Raw genomic sequence first — 20,971 nt, 5'->3', positions numbered from 1 at the left:
AAATACCAGCAGGCCGATCAAAGTGGAGCAGTGTGTGACCTGAGAGGCGGCACAGCAGCCATTCTAATCTATAGATGTGGGCCAGCAGCTTTAATGATGGAGGGTGCTGAGAGGCGCTCTGCCTCCTAATCGTCTTATCTGCTGCCAAACAAACAACAGCACCTTTGATGTAGTTTGTTTTTTGTTAACAAAAGTGGTTTTTATTCCAGTGCTGGCTCAAATTCTGGATCTAAACAAAGATCTAGATCTGGCTTGTAAAAACCATACATTAGGTGTACATACATCAAGCACATTATATGTCCATTTTATGGCGTTCTGTGTCAAGTATTTGTCAGACTAGCTGCACAAATATTCAAAATTAGTGCTTGAAACTCCTCACACAGATCAAATAAATGCAGGCAAGCCCAAACACACACCACTATAATCAGGTTTTGGTGGCTTCATGGCAAAGACCCCACCCCAAACCTCATGTACTCAACTGACATGGAGCCTCTGTGCAGCAGCTGATGGAAGTTTGTCAAGTTTATCAGAGCTGCTGGAAGGGGCTTTCCCTCTCATGGTCATTTGAACTGAAAGTTAGCAGTTACTGATAAGAGACAGTTATGGACCAACTCAGGCATAAAAAATAGTTCGAAGATGTGTTGTGTATTTAATTGTAGTGTAATTTCTAACAGTTTTATTTTTAAAGTATGTAACAGAAGCACAGTACTTCCATAAACAACATAACTACGAAACGCAGATTAAGCACATGTTGATTTATAACCATTAGCTTACAAAATGTTCCTCTTGTGTGTAAAATGAGTGTTATGAGATTTTCATGAGGACATTTTTTAAAAACATATATATAGTATAATATAAATCCCACACCTCCGACTGCATTTTTAAGGAGGATGAGACAACAGCTCCGTATCTTTCTGCCATGTCGCTAATGACAGGTTAGGCTGGCAGCAGGGTGTCTGCTACGCCTCTTTCAAAGAAATGCTGTTGAAGCCCGAGCGGGACTGGAGCCTATCAAATTACAGTGGGATCCCACCTCACTTCCCACTCCCTCTTCCCTCCATCTGCCTGTCGTCTATGTCTTCGCTGCCACTCCTCCTCGGCCAATCTTTTGTCTGTCAGGATTTAAGTAACTCATTCAAGGATTCTGAGCGACAAAAAACTGAAACCTTTACGTTCCCTTTGTATAACATAGCTGGCCAGTGCCTCTGTGCCCTCATACCTTGAACAGACACTGGACTGAAACACGTATGATGCTCTGAGAGCATTTCTGGAATTCTCTCAAAGGCAGATTTTCAAAATGGCAGCCGTTAGTGAATGAACCCCATTGCATGAACATGCAGGGGAGTCTGGATGTGCAACACTCTGAAAAGTATTTGATACGCAAGAGTAAAAGACTGCTAACCATCAGCTCCTGCTTTAAGGCCTGGACTTCATCTGTGTATATCGAGAAAATATTGGAATATGTGGACTTTTAATATAATATAAGAACCGATGGCTCTCAGAGGCCATTTTCGATGGCGGGTGACAATAGAGGTCCCTACAGTATTGCCTCTTTAGTCCTGCCCCTCCAATATCCCTCCTTTGTCCACATCTAGCTCATCCCCTATTTCTCTCTCATCCAACACCCCCCCTCCATCCCACTCTATCTCTTAACCCCCCCCCCCCCCCCCCCCCCACTGTCTTCTCTCTCCTCCTTTTCTGTCCAGCCCTCCTCTTCTTGCTCCAGAACTGTCAGATGGCATTAGCTCCTTTCACGCTCATGGCCTGTAGGAATAACAGCCGTGAACCTCGCCGAACAGCGCCATTCTCCTGCTCCAGTTAGCTCTCCACTCATCACAGGCTGTTGCGCAAATAACAATGTTATTCACGTTGTGCCCCTTCCCTTACACAACATGCCCCAGTAAAGGGCAAAGTTAGGCAGGCGCAAATCTCGGTGGAGAAGGTCATGGTGCTGAGTAAAGATGCGCGTGGATTGTATAACACGGTCACGCTCGCTCATAATTATCAGCTCGTCCTCCTGACTCAAGGATCGACCCACAGCTTTGCTAAGATCGGGCTCACGTGGATCAAAAACGGATCCACTTCTTATCTACTTATAGAGCCACAGGCATGAAAATTTGTTAAATATATCGTGCTCAGCTTATTTCCCATGAAGTTTCAGCTGCAGGGCAAGTTGTGGTTGGTATTAAAAGCCCACTGTGACCAATAAGCCGTAAAATGTGCAGAAGTTTTTATTGTGCGGAGAAACGGGGTAAAATGATTCGGATATGGCATGCATACATGAAACAGATGCTCCTTACAGGCTGCTGATGTTCATGCTTAAGCCTGTCCAGTAGTTAATGTATTCCACTATCTTCAGGAGCCTTGTATTTTCAACATCAACATATCCAGTGTAATGTCAAGCAGTCGCATTTCATGTTTAATGGTGTGCATTGCTACTGATGCACTGGGTAGAACACCACAAAGTAGGAGAGCCAGGCTGAGCCAGGCCAGGCTAGCATCCCTCAGGGTGGAAAACTGAACACCTGAAACTAATACATCCCAGCTGGGGAGGAGATTTCTATTTGCAGCTGTTGTCACTGTATCTGCACTGATTATCTCTTTATTCCATCTAATAATATTTACACTGTAATCATTGATTAACACACTCACACTACACACAAGTGTGAGGGAGTGTTTGTATGTGTGATGACAGAGGAAAAACTGCAAATACATTTTTTGGGGGTGATTTGAACTATGTGCGATGCAATTATCAGTTTGACAAGTAAGCACAGATAGATTAATACAAATATGAGGAAAGTGTAATTTCTCATCACTGTGTGCTTGACAAGCCCAGCATGGAAGGAAGGCTTAGAGGCTAATAATCAAAGCAGATTAGCCCGAGCTCTGATAGATGCTACGCAAGCCTGCTAATCATCCGAGTGATAACCATGAATCATCCAATCACAGTCAGAAATGAGCAGTGTGTTTCAAATTATGATTTTGATGGAATGATCTCGGTATCAGTGACCCATCAAAGTTCCTCTCTTTGACTTCCATTTGCCTCCTCTAGCCCATGTCGCAGTAATTCCTCCATGTTAATACAGTATGTGTAAGTCGCTGCATATTAAGTGTGGCGAGGAAGGGTGGGCGGAAACACTGGAGCTTCAGAGCACCGGTGTCACTGTGATCTACGGCCTGCCTGCCCTGTGATTTAGCCTCAAAATGACAGACTTGCCCCTCACTGGGCTAAGGGTGGAGAGCTAATGACATGCTGCGTGGGCTAACGTGACTATTAGCCCACTCCGAGCAGCAGGAACTGACAGGAACACAATTCTGTCATTACGCCCTGAGGAGACCTCTAATCAGGGAGGCAGGGACACTAGGAGAGGCCAGTCACACTGATTCAGTGTGGAGACAAAGAGGTAACAGAATAACTCTGTCTTACATCCACCTGTAGGAGAGCTGCAGCAGAATGTGTGTGCTTCAGGTGACATGATAAGAGATTGTGTAGTAAGTACACATTGCTGATTTTGCAGCAATAGCACATATACTCTATTTGAAGTAGGTGCTGGTACTTGTAAATAAACCAAAATTAGAGTGGCAGCAACCTTTTTTTTTTTAAAGAAAATGGTTCAGATTTTTTTTAAATGTACACTACTGTTCAAAAGTTTGGGGTCACCCAGGCTATTTCGTGTTTTCCATGAAAACATGCTGGAAATGGGCCTCTGCACTCCATGTAGATACAGCGGGTACAGAAAGTATTCAGACCCCTTGAAATTTTTCACTCTGTGTCATTGCAGCCATTTGCCAAAATCAAAAAAGTTCATTTTATTTCTAATTAATGTACACTCAGCACCCCACCTTGATGGAAAAAAACAAAAATGTAGAAATTTTTGCAAATCCAAAGGGTGCTTCTACTCAATACTGAGCACAGGGTCTGAATACTTCTGACCATGTGATATTTCAGTTTTTCTTTTTTAGTAAATTTGCAAAAATTTCTACATTTGTTTTTTTTTTTCTGTCAAGGTGGGGTGCTGAGTGTACATTAATGAGAAATAAAATGAACTTTTTTGATTTTGGCAAATGGCTGCAATGACACGGAGAGTGAAAAATTTCAAGGGGTCTGAATACTTTCCGTACCCACTGTATTCCATAAAAAAAAAATCAGCTGTTTTAAGCTAGAATAGTCATTTACCACATTAACAATGTCTAGACTGGATTCATTTAATGTTATCTTCATTCTTTAAAAAATGCTTTTCTTTCAAAAATAAGGACATTTCTAAGTGAGCCCAAACTTTTTACATGCAGTGTATATCTGCAGGTGATAAAGACACAATGGCAGTAACTTTGTTGGGTGGAGGCAACTTTGAATGTCATTAACCTGCTTCTAAAATCAACTCTACACAATATCTGAAAGAAAAAACACAATGTTGCATTTACAAATGAGAAGTTGAACTCACATTATTTATTTCAGTACACTCAAAGGTTTAGATGCTGCAGTCATACTCAGTCTGGTGTGACCAGCAAATTAGATTTGTGTGAGCAAACTTTACCCATATATTACTGCGTAAGTGAGTCATGTTGCAGACTTTATGACTCATCTCCACTTGTGCTACTGTTACACCACCAAAGAATAACTGAAAGTCAGTGCTCCTTTATTCCAAAAGTGGCACTTTTGCTCAGTAAAAGCTAGAGTCCCAGTTGAATTCTATGGACTACAAATGTCAAGAAATTGTACCCAGGCCTTTGAAAATACCCTAGAGTTCAATGTGATGTCATTAACTGTCCAAACCCCAGAGAGTCCACATTTACATCACATCACATAAGACCAGGACAAGCAATGAAGTGGAGCACCTAAAAACTTCAGATGTTTTGCTTCTTGTCTGGATAAAGAACATTTGATTGGTTAAGCGATAAAATATAGTATAACGGCACATCTTCCACCAACTAAGCAGCTGCTTTGCATTCATGCTGCTGATGTTATCTCCACTCTGCTAGTGAGCATTGATAAAGAGGCTTGAAGTGACTCACTTAGGATGTGAACACACAGACATCTACTGATCTTGTTGCTCTAAAAGGTCCAGTCCCCTCAACCTTGAATGCCACACATGATATAATATTCATGTTTTATGGATTTGAACTGCTATCGGCTGTGGATTTGCAGCCTTGGACATCCTTTTTTCTACTTGTAATTACTACTGGGATAGTGACATGAAACCCTTCTACCATTTGGCTCATATTTTTTTATTAAATCCTACGATGCTAATTTAACTAGTTATGAAAAAAAATCTACATAGTGTTACAAGAATGGCTAATTAAAAATACATGTATATATTTATTTATAAATTAAAGTCTAAGAGAAACTGTAAAATACAGAATAGCATCCATATATCATGTTTTCCAATTCCCAGCGAATATGTCTTCACATTATACCTGACACTGTGTGAAATAGCCCGATGCAGTTAAACCCACTCATCTTACACTTCAAGCGGATTAAAGCTAACACTAAGAATTACGAAGAGACAGCACTGCGGCAGGTTTGCTCAGGAACATTCTTTCCTGCAAGAATGTGGCCAGCCTCCATGCTGAGACCCACAGTCTGTACCCTCACTGTGTTAATCATACATTAGAATCAGTGCAGGCACATACCTACCTGTCTGGGCTCCAGGTTGTGACGATCCACAAAAATCCTGGGAAATGATGTGGAGTTTACTCATCTGTGGTGGAACGTACTACATCTCTCTGCTTCGGTAGATAGCGGTTACCCAAGTCTTTATGGATATGTAAATGACTTACTATTTCACAAAAATCCCTCAGTAAAATTGTTTTTATAGCTGCAACCCAGCTCATACTGAAGTGCTAGTGAGTAGTAGTACTAGTAGTGTGTAGTGCAGTTGATCAGTAGTGGAACATAATCAATTATATTTAAGTACGGAACGTTTTGAAATATTTGCACTTTAATGGAGAATTTAATTTTCATGCTACTTCATAGCAGTACTCTACACTACAACTCAGAGAGCTTCCTCTGCTGTACTACATTTATTTGACAGCAGTCATTTACATGATTTCAAGATTTTACATAAAAGTAGAATAATAAATACAGATAAAGTCTGTGTAAGTAGACATGGATAAGCATGTGATCAGCATAATTATAGATTAAAATATAGCCAATAACTGTTCTTAAAATATATATGAATATGTCTAGATCTATAATATATATTGACTTGTGAATTTGTATTTTTAACATTGTAATATTGTTACATGTATCAAAGCAAGGTCGCACAGTAAAAGATCCCTGGTTCGCATCCAGCCTTCCCGGGATCTTTCTGTATGGAGTTTGCATGTTCTCCCTGTGCAGCGTGGGTTTTCTCCAGGTTCTCCAGCTTCCTCCCACAGTCCAAAAATATGTTGAGGTTAATTGGTGATTCTAAATTGTGCGTAGGTGTGAGTGTTTGTTTGTCTGTATATGTAGCCCTGTGTTAGACTGTTACCTGTCCAGGTGTCCTCTGCCTAGACTCCAGGCCCAGCGACCTTAATGAGGATTAAGTGATGTATGTATGTATGTATGTATGTATGTATGTATGTATGTATGAATGCATGTATGTATGAATGCATGTATGTATGTATGTATGTATGTATGTATGTATGTATGTGTGTATGTATGTATGTATGCATGGATGTATGTATGTATGTATGTATGTATGTATGTATGTATGTATGTATGTATGTATGGATGTATGTATGTATGTATGTATGTATGTATGCATGGATGTATGGATGTATGTATGTATGTATGCATGTATGTATGTATGTATGTATGTATGTATGTATGCATGGATGTATGGATGTATGTATGTATGTATGCATGTATGCATGTATGTATGTATGGATGTATGGATGTATGTATGTATGTATGTATGTATGTATGTATGTATGTATGTATGTATGTATGTATGTATGCATGGATGTATGGATGTATGTATGTATGTATGTATGTATGTATGTATGTATGTATGTATGTATGTATGCATGGATGGATGGATGGATGTATGTGTGTATGTATGTATGTATGTATGTATGTATGTATGCATGGATGGATGGATGTATGTGTGTGTATGTATGTATGTATGTATGTATGTATGTATGTATGTATGTATGTATGTATGTATGTATGTATGTATGTATGTATGTATGTATGTATGGATGTATGGATGGATGTATGTATGGATGTATGTGTGTATGTATGTATGTATGTATGCATGGATGGATGGATGTATGGATGTATGTGTGTATGTATGTATGTATGTATGCATGGATGGATGGATGTATGGATGTATGTGTGTATGTATGTATGTATGTATGTATGTATGTATGTATGTATGTATGTATGTATGTATGTATGTATGTATGTATGTATGTATGTATGCATGGATGGATGGATGGATGGATGGATGGATGTATGGACGGACGGACAGATCTATGCAAAGTTTGTTTTCCGTGACCAAGGATTGTCTAAATGGTCACTATGACATCAACTGTGATACTTGTTTTAATTATTCACAACACCAAAATCAAATTGTCAGAATGTAGGACACAAACAAAGTGACAGAAATTATCTTTAAATACGTTGCTTAATGTTGGGCATTACAGGGACACGAGCATGCCAACAAGCATGAGAGCTTCACTAGTGAAATCAGCAGTTTGAACCTAAATATTGTCACAAAGTCTCACAAAATCTAACAAAGAGCAATGAAGCTAAAGGAGAACGAGGAGCATGACCTTGTGTCACTGACAACAATTTCAAAGGGGAAACAGAATGTGAAATAAACTTATTGGAGAAGTTTTTTTTTATACAATTATTATTCAAAGATACCTGCAGGATCCATTACTATGTGTGTTTTATAAAGAGATGATCTTTTTATTACATTTTCCACTACATACTATTTACTTACTTACTACCTAGAGTATACCAGCAGTAATAGACATAACAGCATTAATGCTGGTAGTAGCAGTGGAACTGTATTACAGTATATCACTGCATTTAAGCCTACTGACAATTTAGTTTTTATTTTTGGCAAGAAACACTCAAAGTATTTCACTTACCCAGATTACTTGCATTGACTGCATCTGTGAAAACACAAAACAAAACCTTTATCAATATAGGTGATCAATTGAGATGGAATGTCAGGAAATATTTCAGCAGTGAGGTTGCAGCCTTTTTCCACGAGTAATGTTATGTCTGCGTGCTAAGCTGAGCCACTCTGCCTGACAAGATGAGGCCTGCACTGCAGGAAGGAACAGGTATGCATGCTGATCCCAGTCCAGCGTAGCACTGATGTAGAGGAGCCATTGTAGGTACTTCAAGTAGTGCAACGTTCTCGAGATCATTTAGACCAGGGGTGTCAAACTCACTTTGGTGCAGGGACCACATTAAGCGCAATTTGATCTCAAGTGCACCAGACCACTATGGACAGTGAAATGACAGCAAAATAACCTATAAGTAACCACAACTCCAAAAGTTTTCCTTTGCTTTAGTGCAAAAAGTATGTTCTAAAAAAGGTTCACCTTTAAAGAATTATCTTTTCACAAAACATCTTAAACAACCTCAAGTTTCTGAAGAAAAATAAGTGTAATTTCAACATTATACTTCAGTTTATCATTTATACATTAGAACTTACGGATCTGAGTGTCTACAAAAGCACAAAACATTTAGTCATGTGGAACTGAATTATATCGTATTTGACTTTATGATCAAAACGGCAAAGTGACAAAAAATGGACAAACAACAAAAACGACACAAAAAATTACACAAATTACGGAAACAAGACAAAAAATGACAAAAGCAAGAAACAAAACGAGAAAAACAAGACAAATATTACAAAAATGAGACACAAAATGACAAAAGAACAATGAGCAATGTAGTATTTTACTTTATGATCAAAACAGTCATGGTCTAGACATTTAAATTTATCTTTTTAAAAATTTACAACTTGCAGTTAATGTCTTTTCTCTTTTTATATTTTACAAAGTCACCCTGGGCCGGGTTGGACCCTCTGGTATGATTGACACCCCTGATATAGGCAATTCTGAAACATCTCTTTGAAGAATAACACCAGATCATCCTACAGGGTTTTTCCTGGCTCTGAATGGACCTTAAGAGGCGACTGTACATGATGGTAAGCGTGATAGGTCCATTAACAGTAAAGGTAATCAATCTGTGGTAACTTATCTGGCAGAAATCTAAGAAAAAGTTCCTGTTTACACTGTATGTCTGAGCATTTGATTAATTCAGATGTCTATAATGTTTGAGTAAATGAAATGCAAATTAGCATTAGTATTTATTTTCCTTGTTTCAATTCTTATAATTCTTATAACTTCGTAGCTGGCTGACTTTACAGTTTGCATTTTTACGAACACCTCTCCTGCTCTCTGTCGACCTAAAAATTGCTTTTTGGTTTGATTTCTCTTTGCTGGAGGGTAAAAAAAAAAAATCAATTTTGGGATAAGTACTGCCACTGCTGAAATCAAATCTATGCGGTTATCCAAATAAACAGCAAACCTCTGGCAAACAAATGACAAATGATCTGTATATGCGTTTTAGTATTTGGGTTGACCCAGCCCTTAAAAGATTCAACCAATGATATGGTGACCTAACATCCCCACACTATGCCAGTTAAACTATTATTCATTACAGAAAAAAAGTCATTTCAAATACTGCAACAGGGCATGTGTGAATATTTAACACTGTTTAAAAGATGGCTGAACAACTGCACATAACCGCCTTGCTGACTTATCAGATTAATCTAAAAGCGACACAACCCCTGCCCTCCTCATCAGCAGCTTAGAGAAATGCTCCTGACATCCTCACACCGAGAGCGAGGCAACCTTACGAGGCAGAAATGGTGACATCACCCAAACAACAGCTAAACAAAATAGGCCACAGCTGTTTGGTTCTTCAGGCTACAAATTAGACTCAATATGCCACATGGCATCACATCACAGGCAGGACAAAGAAATCAGCACCAAACCATCTCCGTTTGACTCGGCTGCTACGATCTCTTTCTGCTTGCTTACTTCCACTGTTCTGTTTTCCACACATGCAGACACAGAGCTCATGCTAATTTGCACTAGATGAAGAATGAGCAACCGAGGGTGTATTGGTGGGGAATGGATGAATTATGGAGGGATTTAAATAATAAATGGGCCCTCTTCAACCAGACGAGAGAGTCTTGAAAGAGGGGGGTACTCAGAGGTAGTGGGACACTTTATGGAAGCCAGAGTCTCTACACAGATCTGGGGCATATGAATTATACCTTACTGGGTCCATTATCGCTTATCAAAGCATCAAATGAATTATTCTGTGCATGGGGGCCCTGTGCATGAGCGTACAGCACTGTTATAGTTCCACTTCAACAAGAAAACAGAAGGATTGGGCAATGCCTCCATATGCACACATATGGAAGCAGGGATGGAAACACCTGGGAGGAATCAGTTAGCTGTCAGCGTGGAGACATTAAGCCTTCATGTATAAAACAGTTCATGAAGCCTTTAATGATGCAGACACTGTATTTACACCACAGGACTGAGGAAACACCAAACATCATTCTTACATTTATCCGCACAGATAAACTTCCAGTATTCCTTAAAGAGATCGGACAGGGACTGGAGAAGGATGCAGCTAAAGAAGAAGAGAAATGGAGAAAAGGAGACGGGTGGGCGATCCTCAGTGTTTTTTTCTCGACCTCCATTTAGTGACTGTAGTCTAAAAATATCTGAACCCAGCTCAGTGGGAAGGCTTCCCCAAAAACCAACTCAATATTTCCCCAGCAGCATGTGGGGAGCATCCGTCTGAGCTGCTGGTTCATGCCAAGTCAGACGGGCCAACTTACGGTCGCTTCATAAAATCCAGCTACTTTGATTCAGTAACTCTGACCTCTAAATGAGCAGTGTGCTGCCATGCTGTGTGGTTGCTATGCTTACAATTTACTAGTTCAGAAAAGAGTACTAACAAAGCTCTACGGGGTAGTCCCAACACTAAATACGAAAAGAGAGCACAGTGCTCGGCTGCTCATTTCCCGATATGGCATCGTCAGAAATATAGTATATTTTTGTAGAAATACAACATTTTTTATTCATTATTGATGCTCAGAAGTCACAGCAACATAGAATGTTTAATATAGATGTACCTACAAACAAAATGACCTTGTGCTGAGCACAGATACGTACGGATACCAAATCACATGACCTAAATATGTAGTGGGCTTTAGAAATTGAGGCGACTCAAACACCCCAACAATTTATTGAATAGTTCCTTGTGCAATTTCCGATGGATGAGTCCTGGAGGATATGTAGTAGGATCACAATCACGTGATTGTCAGCAGGCAGCTGAATTAGCGTTTACTGGTTGTCATGCTGCTATCTCGCAATGATACAGAAAACTTTAACAAATCCGTGGATCCAGACCATAAGCCACATCACTGCCAAAATCTAATGAGGTGGTTCTTGTTTCATTTCTGATCTTCCCTGAAAGTTTCATCCAAATCCATTATTCCATTTCTGAGTAATGTTGCTAACAGACAGACGGATTCACAGGACAGACGTACGTCAATCGTCATATAAATCCGCCGCATTCCTTGGCGGAGTAAAAGAAAAAAGTGTGTTTTTTTGGAGTCTGCTAAAAAACAAAGCACACTTTACATACAATCAGCACTTTCATGGTCACAGAAATAGTACTGTCTTGTTAATGCTCATCAAGCCTGCATGCATCCTGACTGACTGTGATGGGAGTCTCCAAATGGTAGTCAACAGCAGAACTGAATTTTCCAACACTCCTCACTGAGCCACAGAAATGTTGGAAGTAGACGCATAAATGCTCACTGATGAAGTATAGATTTTCACAGGAGGTGACTGAAGAATACTTTGTGAGTGGAACTTTACTTACATGCTTAAATTAATACAAGTCAGCCTGCTAACCAGTGTCACCTTGGTGATTTCAATAACTTCAGTTCAGTTGAAAGATTCAGCTGTTGAGCTTTTATCCTAAGGTCATAGTGTCCCTAAGTCTGTGAGAGTCCATACAGATCTGACCACAGGCATCTGTATTCAGCCCAAAACGTGACTGCTTCCAGAGGAGTAGAGTGTATGGTGAAATATGCAGATAGGACCTACTCCACATGTATAAAACTGAGTCCTTAAAGCAAACTTCAGCAGTGCAGAAAAGTACTATCTAATAACTGTGTATCCAGCGCATCTGCAGCTGTCCACATGCACATCCGGACAGAAACGTTCATAAAGGCATTTGTTGGCATCGCATTTCAAAAGCTTCTTGACACACACCAGGACCACGCAACAGCATGACAGCAGTTACACTTATTGCCTTTCACACCACCCGATGTTTCTTCATTACAGGAATATCCTCAATCTGCTGCAAATTCAAGCTGATTTGAATACAAAAGTAGCCTAAAGTGTTTGCACACAAGCTCAGCCGCATTGTTTCAGTGGCTCTTTGCTTTCTAAGCTTTTAATGAGGAAGTTAGGTCCCATCAAGCATAGCTGAGCTTAAAATGATACCGGAACTCTGCCGCGGTCCTTGGTGAGTAAAAAGCACATTAATGATAAAATGAGACCAGCTTAGAGCTAAACTAAGCTCAGCAAAAGATGATGCAGTAGTTATGCTTATTCATTTTGATCAACACAAAACAGGTGTTAAACACAGAACAGAGTTTCTCTACATGGGTTACAGAGATTTTTAAATTTAGATTATCTTAGAAAGTAAACAATGACCTTAAATGCATGTAAATGTATGTGATGAATAAATGTGACGATAAAGTGATGAGGTTTTTCTGCCATTGTGCATGCAGAGAAAACTGATGAGCTTACCCACACACTTAGAGCCAGTAGCTGCTGAAGCATCGCGCCAGTGTGCACTTACGATCAAAGACAGACTGAAAATTTAAGGGAGCAAAATGGAAATTTGGATGATTACCATTTAATAAATGATTTAGTCAGCATTCTTGGCATTGCAAACCTAGACCACAATGTTCTTTGATGTCAGAGAGGAGAGGAATAAGACAAAGTAGACCAACTGTAGATGCAGTATGTGTCCCGGCATGTTGAGACACCTTCGGTAGCTCTGAACTGTTTGTGTTTGGTCTGAAGCTGCAAAGCTATCTGAGGCCCAGACCAGGGATGTCACTCCTTAGCTGTGTCCCCTGGGATGTCCTTTCACCCAGCAGCTCACAGCCCCTGAGGAAGAACTGAAGGGCTGGGAGCACTAGGGTCACTTTCTGACGTTGTTGCTCACCCTTGCATTACTCCCGCTAGCCCTGCCTTGACACCCAACCCCTTAGAAACCACAGCACTCAAAGTGAAGGTCAAAGAGTTGAGGAGGACACACCGCAGCGGCATGATCAAAGTCCAGCAGCACCTCCAGAAATATGAGTCCTTCTAAAGTGGTTTTCAACTCAGTTCTAAAAAACACCTTGTTTTAACAACCAGCACAGCGTGCCTTATTCGGTGCAAACCAACATTTAGCATCCTGTGGATTAAACCAGATTTCTATTCAATTCTATGTCCACATATTGTGACATATTTATTCAGGTCATCCAGTGCACCTTGTTATTTACGCATCGGTGGCTTTTTCATAACATAGTTATGAATGACAGTGCTGAAATGAGGGGAAATATTTTTTTTCCATTTAGCAGGAGTTTGGGAGTGTTTCATCTTATTGCTCAAATGACGGCTTTTAATGCCGCAGCATTCATAACCCGTGCCTCTTATCACAGCTCCCTCCAACACTTGATGGAATTTGCCATCGCACAATGGTTGGAAAATACACTTCAAAGGCAAGACGCATCTAATCTCCTTCACTCTGCACACTGCAAATTTGCTGTGATAATAAGATCCTGCCTTCCCAAGCGTTCTTAGGGATCTGAACCAAGGATGAGAATTTCATCTCCCCCCCTCCACCACCACCACCCCGTTTCTTTCTATCTCGCTCTCTCCCAGTGTGGCATCGCAGGACCGTGGTGGTGGTGGGGGTTGTGCTGCAGTTGAGAGAATCTTTGCAACAGCAATACTGCATATCTAAGGAACCCATCCCATCCTTATGTAAAAGCCCTATTTTACAGTTTTATTCCACACACACACACACACACACACACACACACACACACACACACACACACACACACACACACACACACACACACACACACACACACACACACACACACACACACACACACACACACACACACACACGCACACGCACACACAAAAAAGAGAGAGGCTCGACTGACAGCACAGCATAGTGACCTAGTTTCCATGTGGCCCAGAAAGATCAAGCATGACTCCCTCAGAACTGCTATGGGCACAAAAACCTGGTTCAGTGCATTCAGTCAGGCCAGTGCACATCGAGCAGCCAACCTACCAATCACACTGCAACAGAGAGTCATAGCTGCTTTAACTCCAGCTTGCAATGCAGAAACATTCTGCTGAGATTCGAAACCAGCACCGCATCCTTACCAAAGTCACAAAACAAATGGATCTGCAGTAGGGGAGGCAGGCAGGAAGCCCTGCAGGTGAAGTTGTGTGTTTTGTTTAGTCTGGCGGAGGGCAGGTTGAGGACAGGCTTGTCATCGTAGGCACAGCTGCAGGACATGCTGCAACAACACCCCCTCCAACCCCCACTACCCAACTCACAGTGCCCTACATACAGCACTCCACCCCCTCCAGGTTATCGGTACACATGAAGGAGGTTATGGATGGAGATGCTATCACGTCGAGTGCATTAGCACAACAAAGAGGTGTTTTAGAGAAAGGCCTGCTACGATAATTAGCTGATCCCTTACTGAGATGCTGTGTTCGATAAAGAACAACATGCCAATGTGAAGATATACTGCTAAGTGTTAAGGGAGGAGATGCAATTTGAGCCATGGTCATACTGGGGGAAAATAAATAAATAAAGAAATCACTGTGAAATTGAAGCTTTCAGTACCATAACTTTAAAACTTTTATTTCTTAAAGGAAAGAAGGAGTCCAACACTTAGGAAGAAAGAGTTTTATCTCTTATTGTTCAGCACATAGATGGGTCCTGGGTGCATATAGCTAAGGTTAGCAAAACGAGAGGAGTAAAACTGACAGCTGCGTAGGCGTTTTAAACATTTCCAAAGTTCTCTGAAAGCCAATGGCAAATTAAAATTGTTTTAACAACAAAGGGCATGTGTGCATCAAAAATTAATATCTTCCTTAAGTTTAGCTACATTTGTTGCCGCAATACTATGTTCATATCTTTAGTACATTAATCAAAAACAGACCAGCGGATTTGAACAAAATTTTCAGGGAACCTCAGAAATGACACATGGACCACCTCATTAGATTTTGGCAGCGATGCAGCTTATAGTCTGGATCCACAGATTTGTTAAGGATTTCTGTATCATCGCGAGATAGTGGCACAGCGTCACTGTAACTATGACAACAAGTAAACACTATGTCAGCTGCCTGCTGATGATCGCATGAATCCTACTACAAATCGACCGCTGCGGATTTTATCAGGACTTATCCGTCAGAAGTGATACAAGGAACAGTTGAATAAATGGTTGGAGTGTTTCGAAGTCCCATCAATTTCCCGCTGTCCGCTACATATTTGGGTCACATGATTCAGTATCCATACACAACATACACATGCATAACACACATCTGTGCTCAGCGCAAGGCCATTTTGTTTGTGGGTACATCTATATTAAATGGCTACATTCTAAGTTGCCATGATTTCTACCACAAATTTTTTCAAGATTTCTGCCATCCGAAATGATATGATAGAGCAGCCTTGGCGGAGTACTGCACTGTGAGTGCGCTATTCTTGTCTAGTACTAAATTTGTAGGTTGAAGTGGCTATATACAGTATATATTGGTCGGCAAGAAATAGAAGCAGATTTTATCTCTAAAGTAAAATATGTATTTCATAAAAAGATTGCGATCCAGAGGTTATCTCCATATACACTACTGTTCAAAAGTTTGGGGTCACCCAGACAATTTAATGTTTTCCATGAAAACTCCCACTTTTATCCATGTGTTAACATAACTGCACAAGGGTTTTCTAATCATCAATGATCCTTTCAACACCATTAGCTAACACAATGTAGCATTAGAACATAGGAGTGATGGTTCCTGGAAATGTTCCTCTGTACCTCTATGGAGATATTCCATTAAAAATCAGCCGTTTCCAACTACAATAGTCATTTACCACATTAACAATGTCTAGGCTGCATTTCTGATTGAATTAATGTTATTTTCATTGAAAAAAAACTGCTCTTCTTTCAAAAACAAGGACATTTCTTAGTGACTCCTAACTTTTGAGTGGTAGTGTACTTCCATGACAGTAACACATCCTTCTTTTATAATCCTAACACCCCTTTAGATTAAGTCTGACAGCAGAAACAGCAAGAAACGCAAATGACAACAAACTGGGGTCCTTAACTTTGCAGATACTGTTGTGAACACCTACCACAGTGAGTATGGATGGGATTCAGATAAGTACGTGACACGCAGGTTCTGCAGGCGGATAGGTGCAGTAACTTTGCAGTCCTGACATCTACCAAGGTATCCGCTTTAATATCATCTCAGTGTGATTAGGAGGCAAGCGGTGCCGGAGCAGAATTTTGTTGAGGCCAAACCAAAGACTTGTGGAGCTGCGTGTTGCCGAGCATGGAGCGCTGCATGTTATCCAGGTCAGAGTGATCTAATCAGGTGTGAATGAAAGCACTTGGCTGCGCTCCAGGCTCTGCTATGCCGTCATCACTCAGGGGGAAGAGAAACACACACATATACACATGCAGCTTTGTCTTACTCTACTTATGAGGACACTTAACACCAACAATCATCTCATAATCGAGCACTACAACATACTTTTGACAGATCAAACCTTAAGACATCTCCAGAGTCAGTGTCATGGTAATAGAAAAACTGCTGAGTTACAAAGTTCTAAAAAGTTTTTTTTTTTTTTTCATATTACTCAGCAGCAAAATATTTGAGCTGTTTAACAGTCATTAAAATATTGTGCAGAAGTTTGTGTAAATTACTTGGCCGCAGACTGGTGTACAGTGGGTACGGAAAGTATTCAGACCCCTTGAAATTTTTCACTCTGTGTCATTGCAGCCATTTGCCAAAATCAAAAAAGTTCATTTTATTTCTCATTAATGTACACTCAGCACCCCATCTTGACAGAAAAAAACAGAAATGTAGAACTTTTTGCAAATTTATTTTTAAAAAAAACCTGAAATATCACATGGTCAGACGTATTCAGACCCTGTGCTCAGTATTGAGTAGAAGCACCCTTTTCAGCTAGTACAGCCATGAGTCTTCTTGGGAATGATGCAACAAGTTTTTCACACCTGGATTTGGGGATCCTCTGCCATTCTTCCTTGCAGATCCTCTCCAGTTCTGTCAGGTTGGATGGTGAACGTTGGTGGACAAACATTTTGAGGTCTCTCCAGAGATGCTCAATTGGGTTTAGGTCAGGGCTCTGGCTGGGCCAGTCAAGAACGGTCACAGAGTTGTTGTGAAGCCACTCCTTTGTTATTTTAGCTGTGTGCTTAGGGTCATTGTCCTGTTGAAAGGTGAACCTTCGGCCCAGTCTGAGGTCCTGAGCACTCTGGAAAAGGTTTTCCTCCAGGATATCTCTGTACTTGGCCACATTCATCCTTCCTTCAATTGCAACCAGTCGTCCTGTCCCTGCGGCTGAAAAACACCCCCACAACATGATGCTCCACCACCATGTTTCACTGTAGGGATTGTATTGGGCAGGTGATGAGCAGTGCCGGGTTTTCTCCACACATACCGCTTAGAATTAACACCAAAAAGTTCAATCTTGGTCTCATCAGACCAGAGAATCTTATTTCTCATAGTCTGGGAGTCCTTCATGTGTTTTTTGGCAAACTCTATGCGGGCTTTCATGTCTTGCACTGAGGAGAGGCTTCCGTCGGACCACTCTGCCATAAAGCCCCGACTGGTGGAGGGCTGCAGTGATAGTTGACTTTGTGGAACTTTCTCCTATCTCCCGACTGCATCTCTGGAGCTTAGCCACAGTGATCTTTGGGTTCTTCTTTACTTCTCTCACCAAGGCTCTTCTCCCACCATTGCTCAGTTTGGCTGGATGGCCAGGTCTAGGAAGAGTTGTGGTCGTCCCAAACTTCTTCCATTTGAGGATTATGGAGGCCACTGTGCTCTGAGGAACCTTGAGTGCTGCAGAAATTCTTTTGTAACCTTGGCCAGATCTGTGCCTTGCCACAATTCTGTCTCTGAGCTCCTTGGGCAGTTCCTTCCACCTCATGATTCTCATTTGCTCTGACATGCACTGTGAGCTGTAAGGTCTTATATAGACAGGTGTGTGCCTTTCCTAATCAAGTCCAATCAGTTTAATTAAACACAGCTGGACTCCAATAAAGAAGCAGAACCATCTCGAGGAGGATCAGAAGAAATGGATAGCATGTGAGTTAAATATGAATGTCGCTGTAAAGGGTCTGAATACTTCTGACCATGTGATATTTCAGTTTTTCTTTTTTAATACATTTGCAAAAATTTCTACATTTCTGTTTTTTTCTGTCAAGATGGGGTGCTGAGTGTACATTAATGAGAAATAAAATGAACTTTTTTGATTTTGGCAAATGGCTGCAATGACACAGAGTAAAAAATTTCAAGGGGTCTGAATACTTTCCGTACCCACTGTATGTATGTAAGATTCAACATGGTTTATTTGGATGAGAGCAAGAAAGAGATTTGTTGATGCTGACGTCTGGTCTGCACCATGAAAACACCAGGAGATGCATTTTACTGCTCAACCGTAAGAATCATGAAATGAGATAACTATATACTAAACCAACACTTTTCAAGAGATTTCAACGATGATTATTATTATTATTGTTAAAGTCGCGTACCTTACAATGTTTGTTTGGACAACCTTTTCTGCTAGACTAACTAGTTTTTAACACACACTTTGTGTTACCAAGCAGCAACCTCTGGGGTTGAAAAATTAATCCAATGCATAATTGCCAAAAACTGCAGTTCCTCAAATGACCACTCAACTCAATGACTATGACCTATGTTTAAAAGTCCAGCTTTATAGAAGAAACAAAAAAGGCACTCAGAGAGCGCAGTACTCCTCCAAGGCTGTTCAGTCATATGATTTCCGATAGATTAAATCTTTCATAAAAAATTACCTTGTCGTGAGCACAGGTGTGTGTTCTGAATGTGTACGTTATGTACGGATACTGAATCGTGTGATACTAAATCGTGTGACCTAACTATGTAGTGGGCGGCGGGCATTGATGGGACTCAGAAACACCCCCATTATTTAATCTATTGTTCCATATATGATTTCCGATGGATAAGTCCTACAAAGTCCACAGTGGTGGACTTGTAGTAGGATCTAGGACTGCAGCTATTAGTTTTAGTAATTGAGTATTCTATCGATTATTCTGCTGATTAATGGAGTAATTGGATTCTGCACTAGGCATGCGCGTTACAGCATCAAAAGTGAGCACGTTGAGCAACAGAAATAACCGTCCTGGTCACATATACAGTATAGTACAGGAGTATAGTACATATTTAGTATAGTACAGGGGTATTCAACTAAAACTCAAAGTCATGGGAACCCCATATGTATTTAGCATCACTGTAACCATGACAACAAGTGAACACTATGTCAGCTGCCTGCTGATGATCATGATTGCAATCCTACTACAAATCAGCCACTGCAGATTTATCAGTCGGAAATTATACGACGACTGAGAAACCTTCACGGAATACTGCGCTCTCTGCATGCCAGTATGGACTCAAATGCAGCTGGATCTCAACATCTTTCCAAGACCCGCACCCACTCAACTTCACATTGGCTAGTGAGATTAGTTTGGTTGAGAGCAAAACATGCGTTCCCCTCATTCCATTGGTAGATGAACTCGATTGACAATGTAGTCCTATCTTTTTTTTCTGAGCCAAACGCCAAAGGTGCGTGTCCACTAGATGCGTTTTTCCCCACATGTGAACATGTCGCATCTGAAAATCGCATGCATGTTGTGCGGTCACTAGTGGACCACAACATTGTCACATGACAGCGCTTGAGCCTCAGCAGGCTACTACGTGGTCACATGACCGAGCTTTCAGCTTGACAGTCAGATAAACATAGCGACTCGGCCACAAACTTTCTCTTTTATTTTAAAAAACATTTCAGGGAAAAGTATTTCAGAAAGCATTTGAGGCGAGAAATAAGCTGTGCAGTAGCTGAATCTGTCCTTGTTTTAGTTCACCGACGACCATTTAGACCCCGGACTGGTTGAACACTCCTGCCGTAAACAGTAGAAAAGCTGCGCTGGCTAAAATAGAAGTGTCAGGGTCAGCTTGTTTCGAATGAAGTCTGGGTCCAGCCTCGGACTGCGGTCCGTCTTTTCATGACTTAGGGTCTAGCATGTAGTTGATTAAACGAAGCCTCGATTCAGAGAATTTTGCCTCGAAGAATTTTAGTAATCAAAGTACTCTAATAACTCCAGGAATTGTTTCAGCCATAGTAGGGTTACAATCCTGTGACCGTCAGCAAGCAGCTGATGTAGTGTTCAGTTGTTGTCATGGTTACAGTGATGTTGGCCTCTATCTCGTAATGATACAGAAATCTTTAACAAATCCATGGATCCAGACTCTAAGCCACATCACTGCCAAGATTTAATCAACTGATCCTTGTGCCATTTCTGACCTTCCCTGAGAATTTCATCCAGATACATTAGTACATTTTGAGTAATGCTGCTAGCAGACAGACAAACAGAAGGACAGACAGAAGGATAAACGTATGTCGACTGTCACATAACTCCGCTGCGTTCCTTGGCAGAGTAATAAACACGTTCACATCCTGCTATTAGCTTTAGATAATGCCAGCTGTAACTGCACTCTAAACAAGAAAAAATCTTTAAAAGTTACACAACTTTTGATACAAGGCTGCTCA

General features: G+C 40.8%; 1 protein-coding gene across 1 annotated transcript in view; it reads right to left on the bottom strand.

Moving 5' to 3' along the window:
- Nucleotides 1-20,971, bottom strand: part of nr6a1a (nuclear receptor subfamily 6, group A, member 1a) — a 137,756-nt gene that overhangs the window by 63,094 nt on the left and 53,691 nt on the right. The window contains exon 3 of the mRNA XM_051950545.1: nucleotides 8,086-8,109. Coding sequence (XP_051806505.1) covers nucleotides 8,086-8,109 — 24 coding nt within the window. The remainder of the gene's footprint in view (nucleotides 1-8,085; nucleotides 8,110-20,971) is intronic.

Source organism: Acanthochromis polyacanthus, chromosome 7, assembly GCF_021347895.1.
Source record: "Acanthochromis polyacanthus isolate Apoly-LR-REF ecotype Palm Island chromosome 7, KAUST_Apoly_ChrSc, whole genome shotgun sequence".
Taxonomy (NCBI): Eukaryota; Metazoa; Chordata; class Actinopteri; family Pomacentridae; genus Acanthochromis; species Acanthochromis polyacanthus.
The sequence above is the reverse complement of the archived record's forward strand: the minus strand, read 5'-3'. Positions and strand labels throughout refer to the sequence as shown.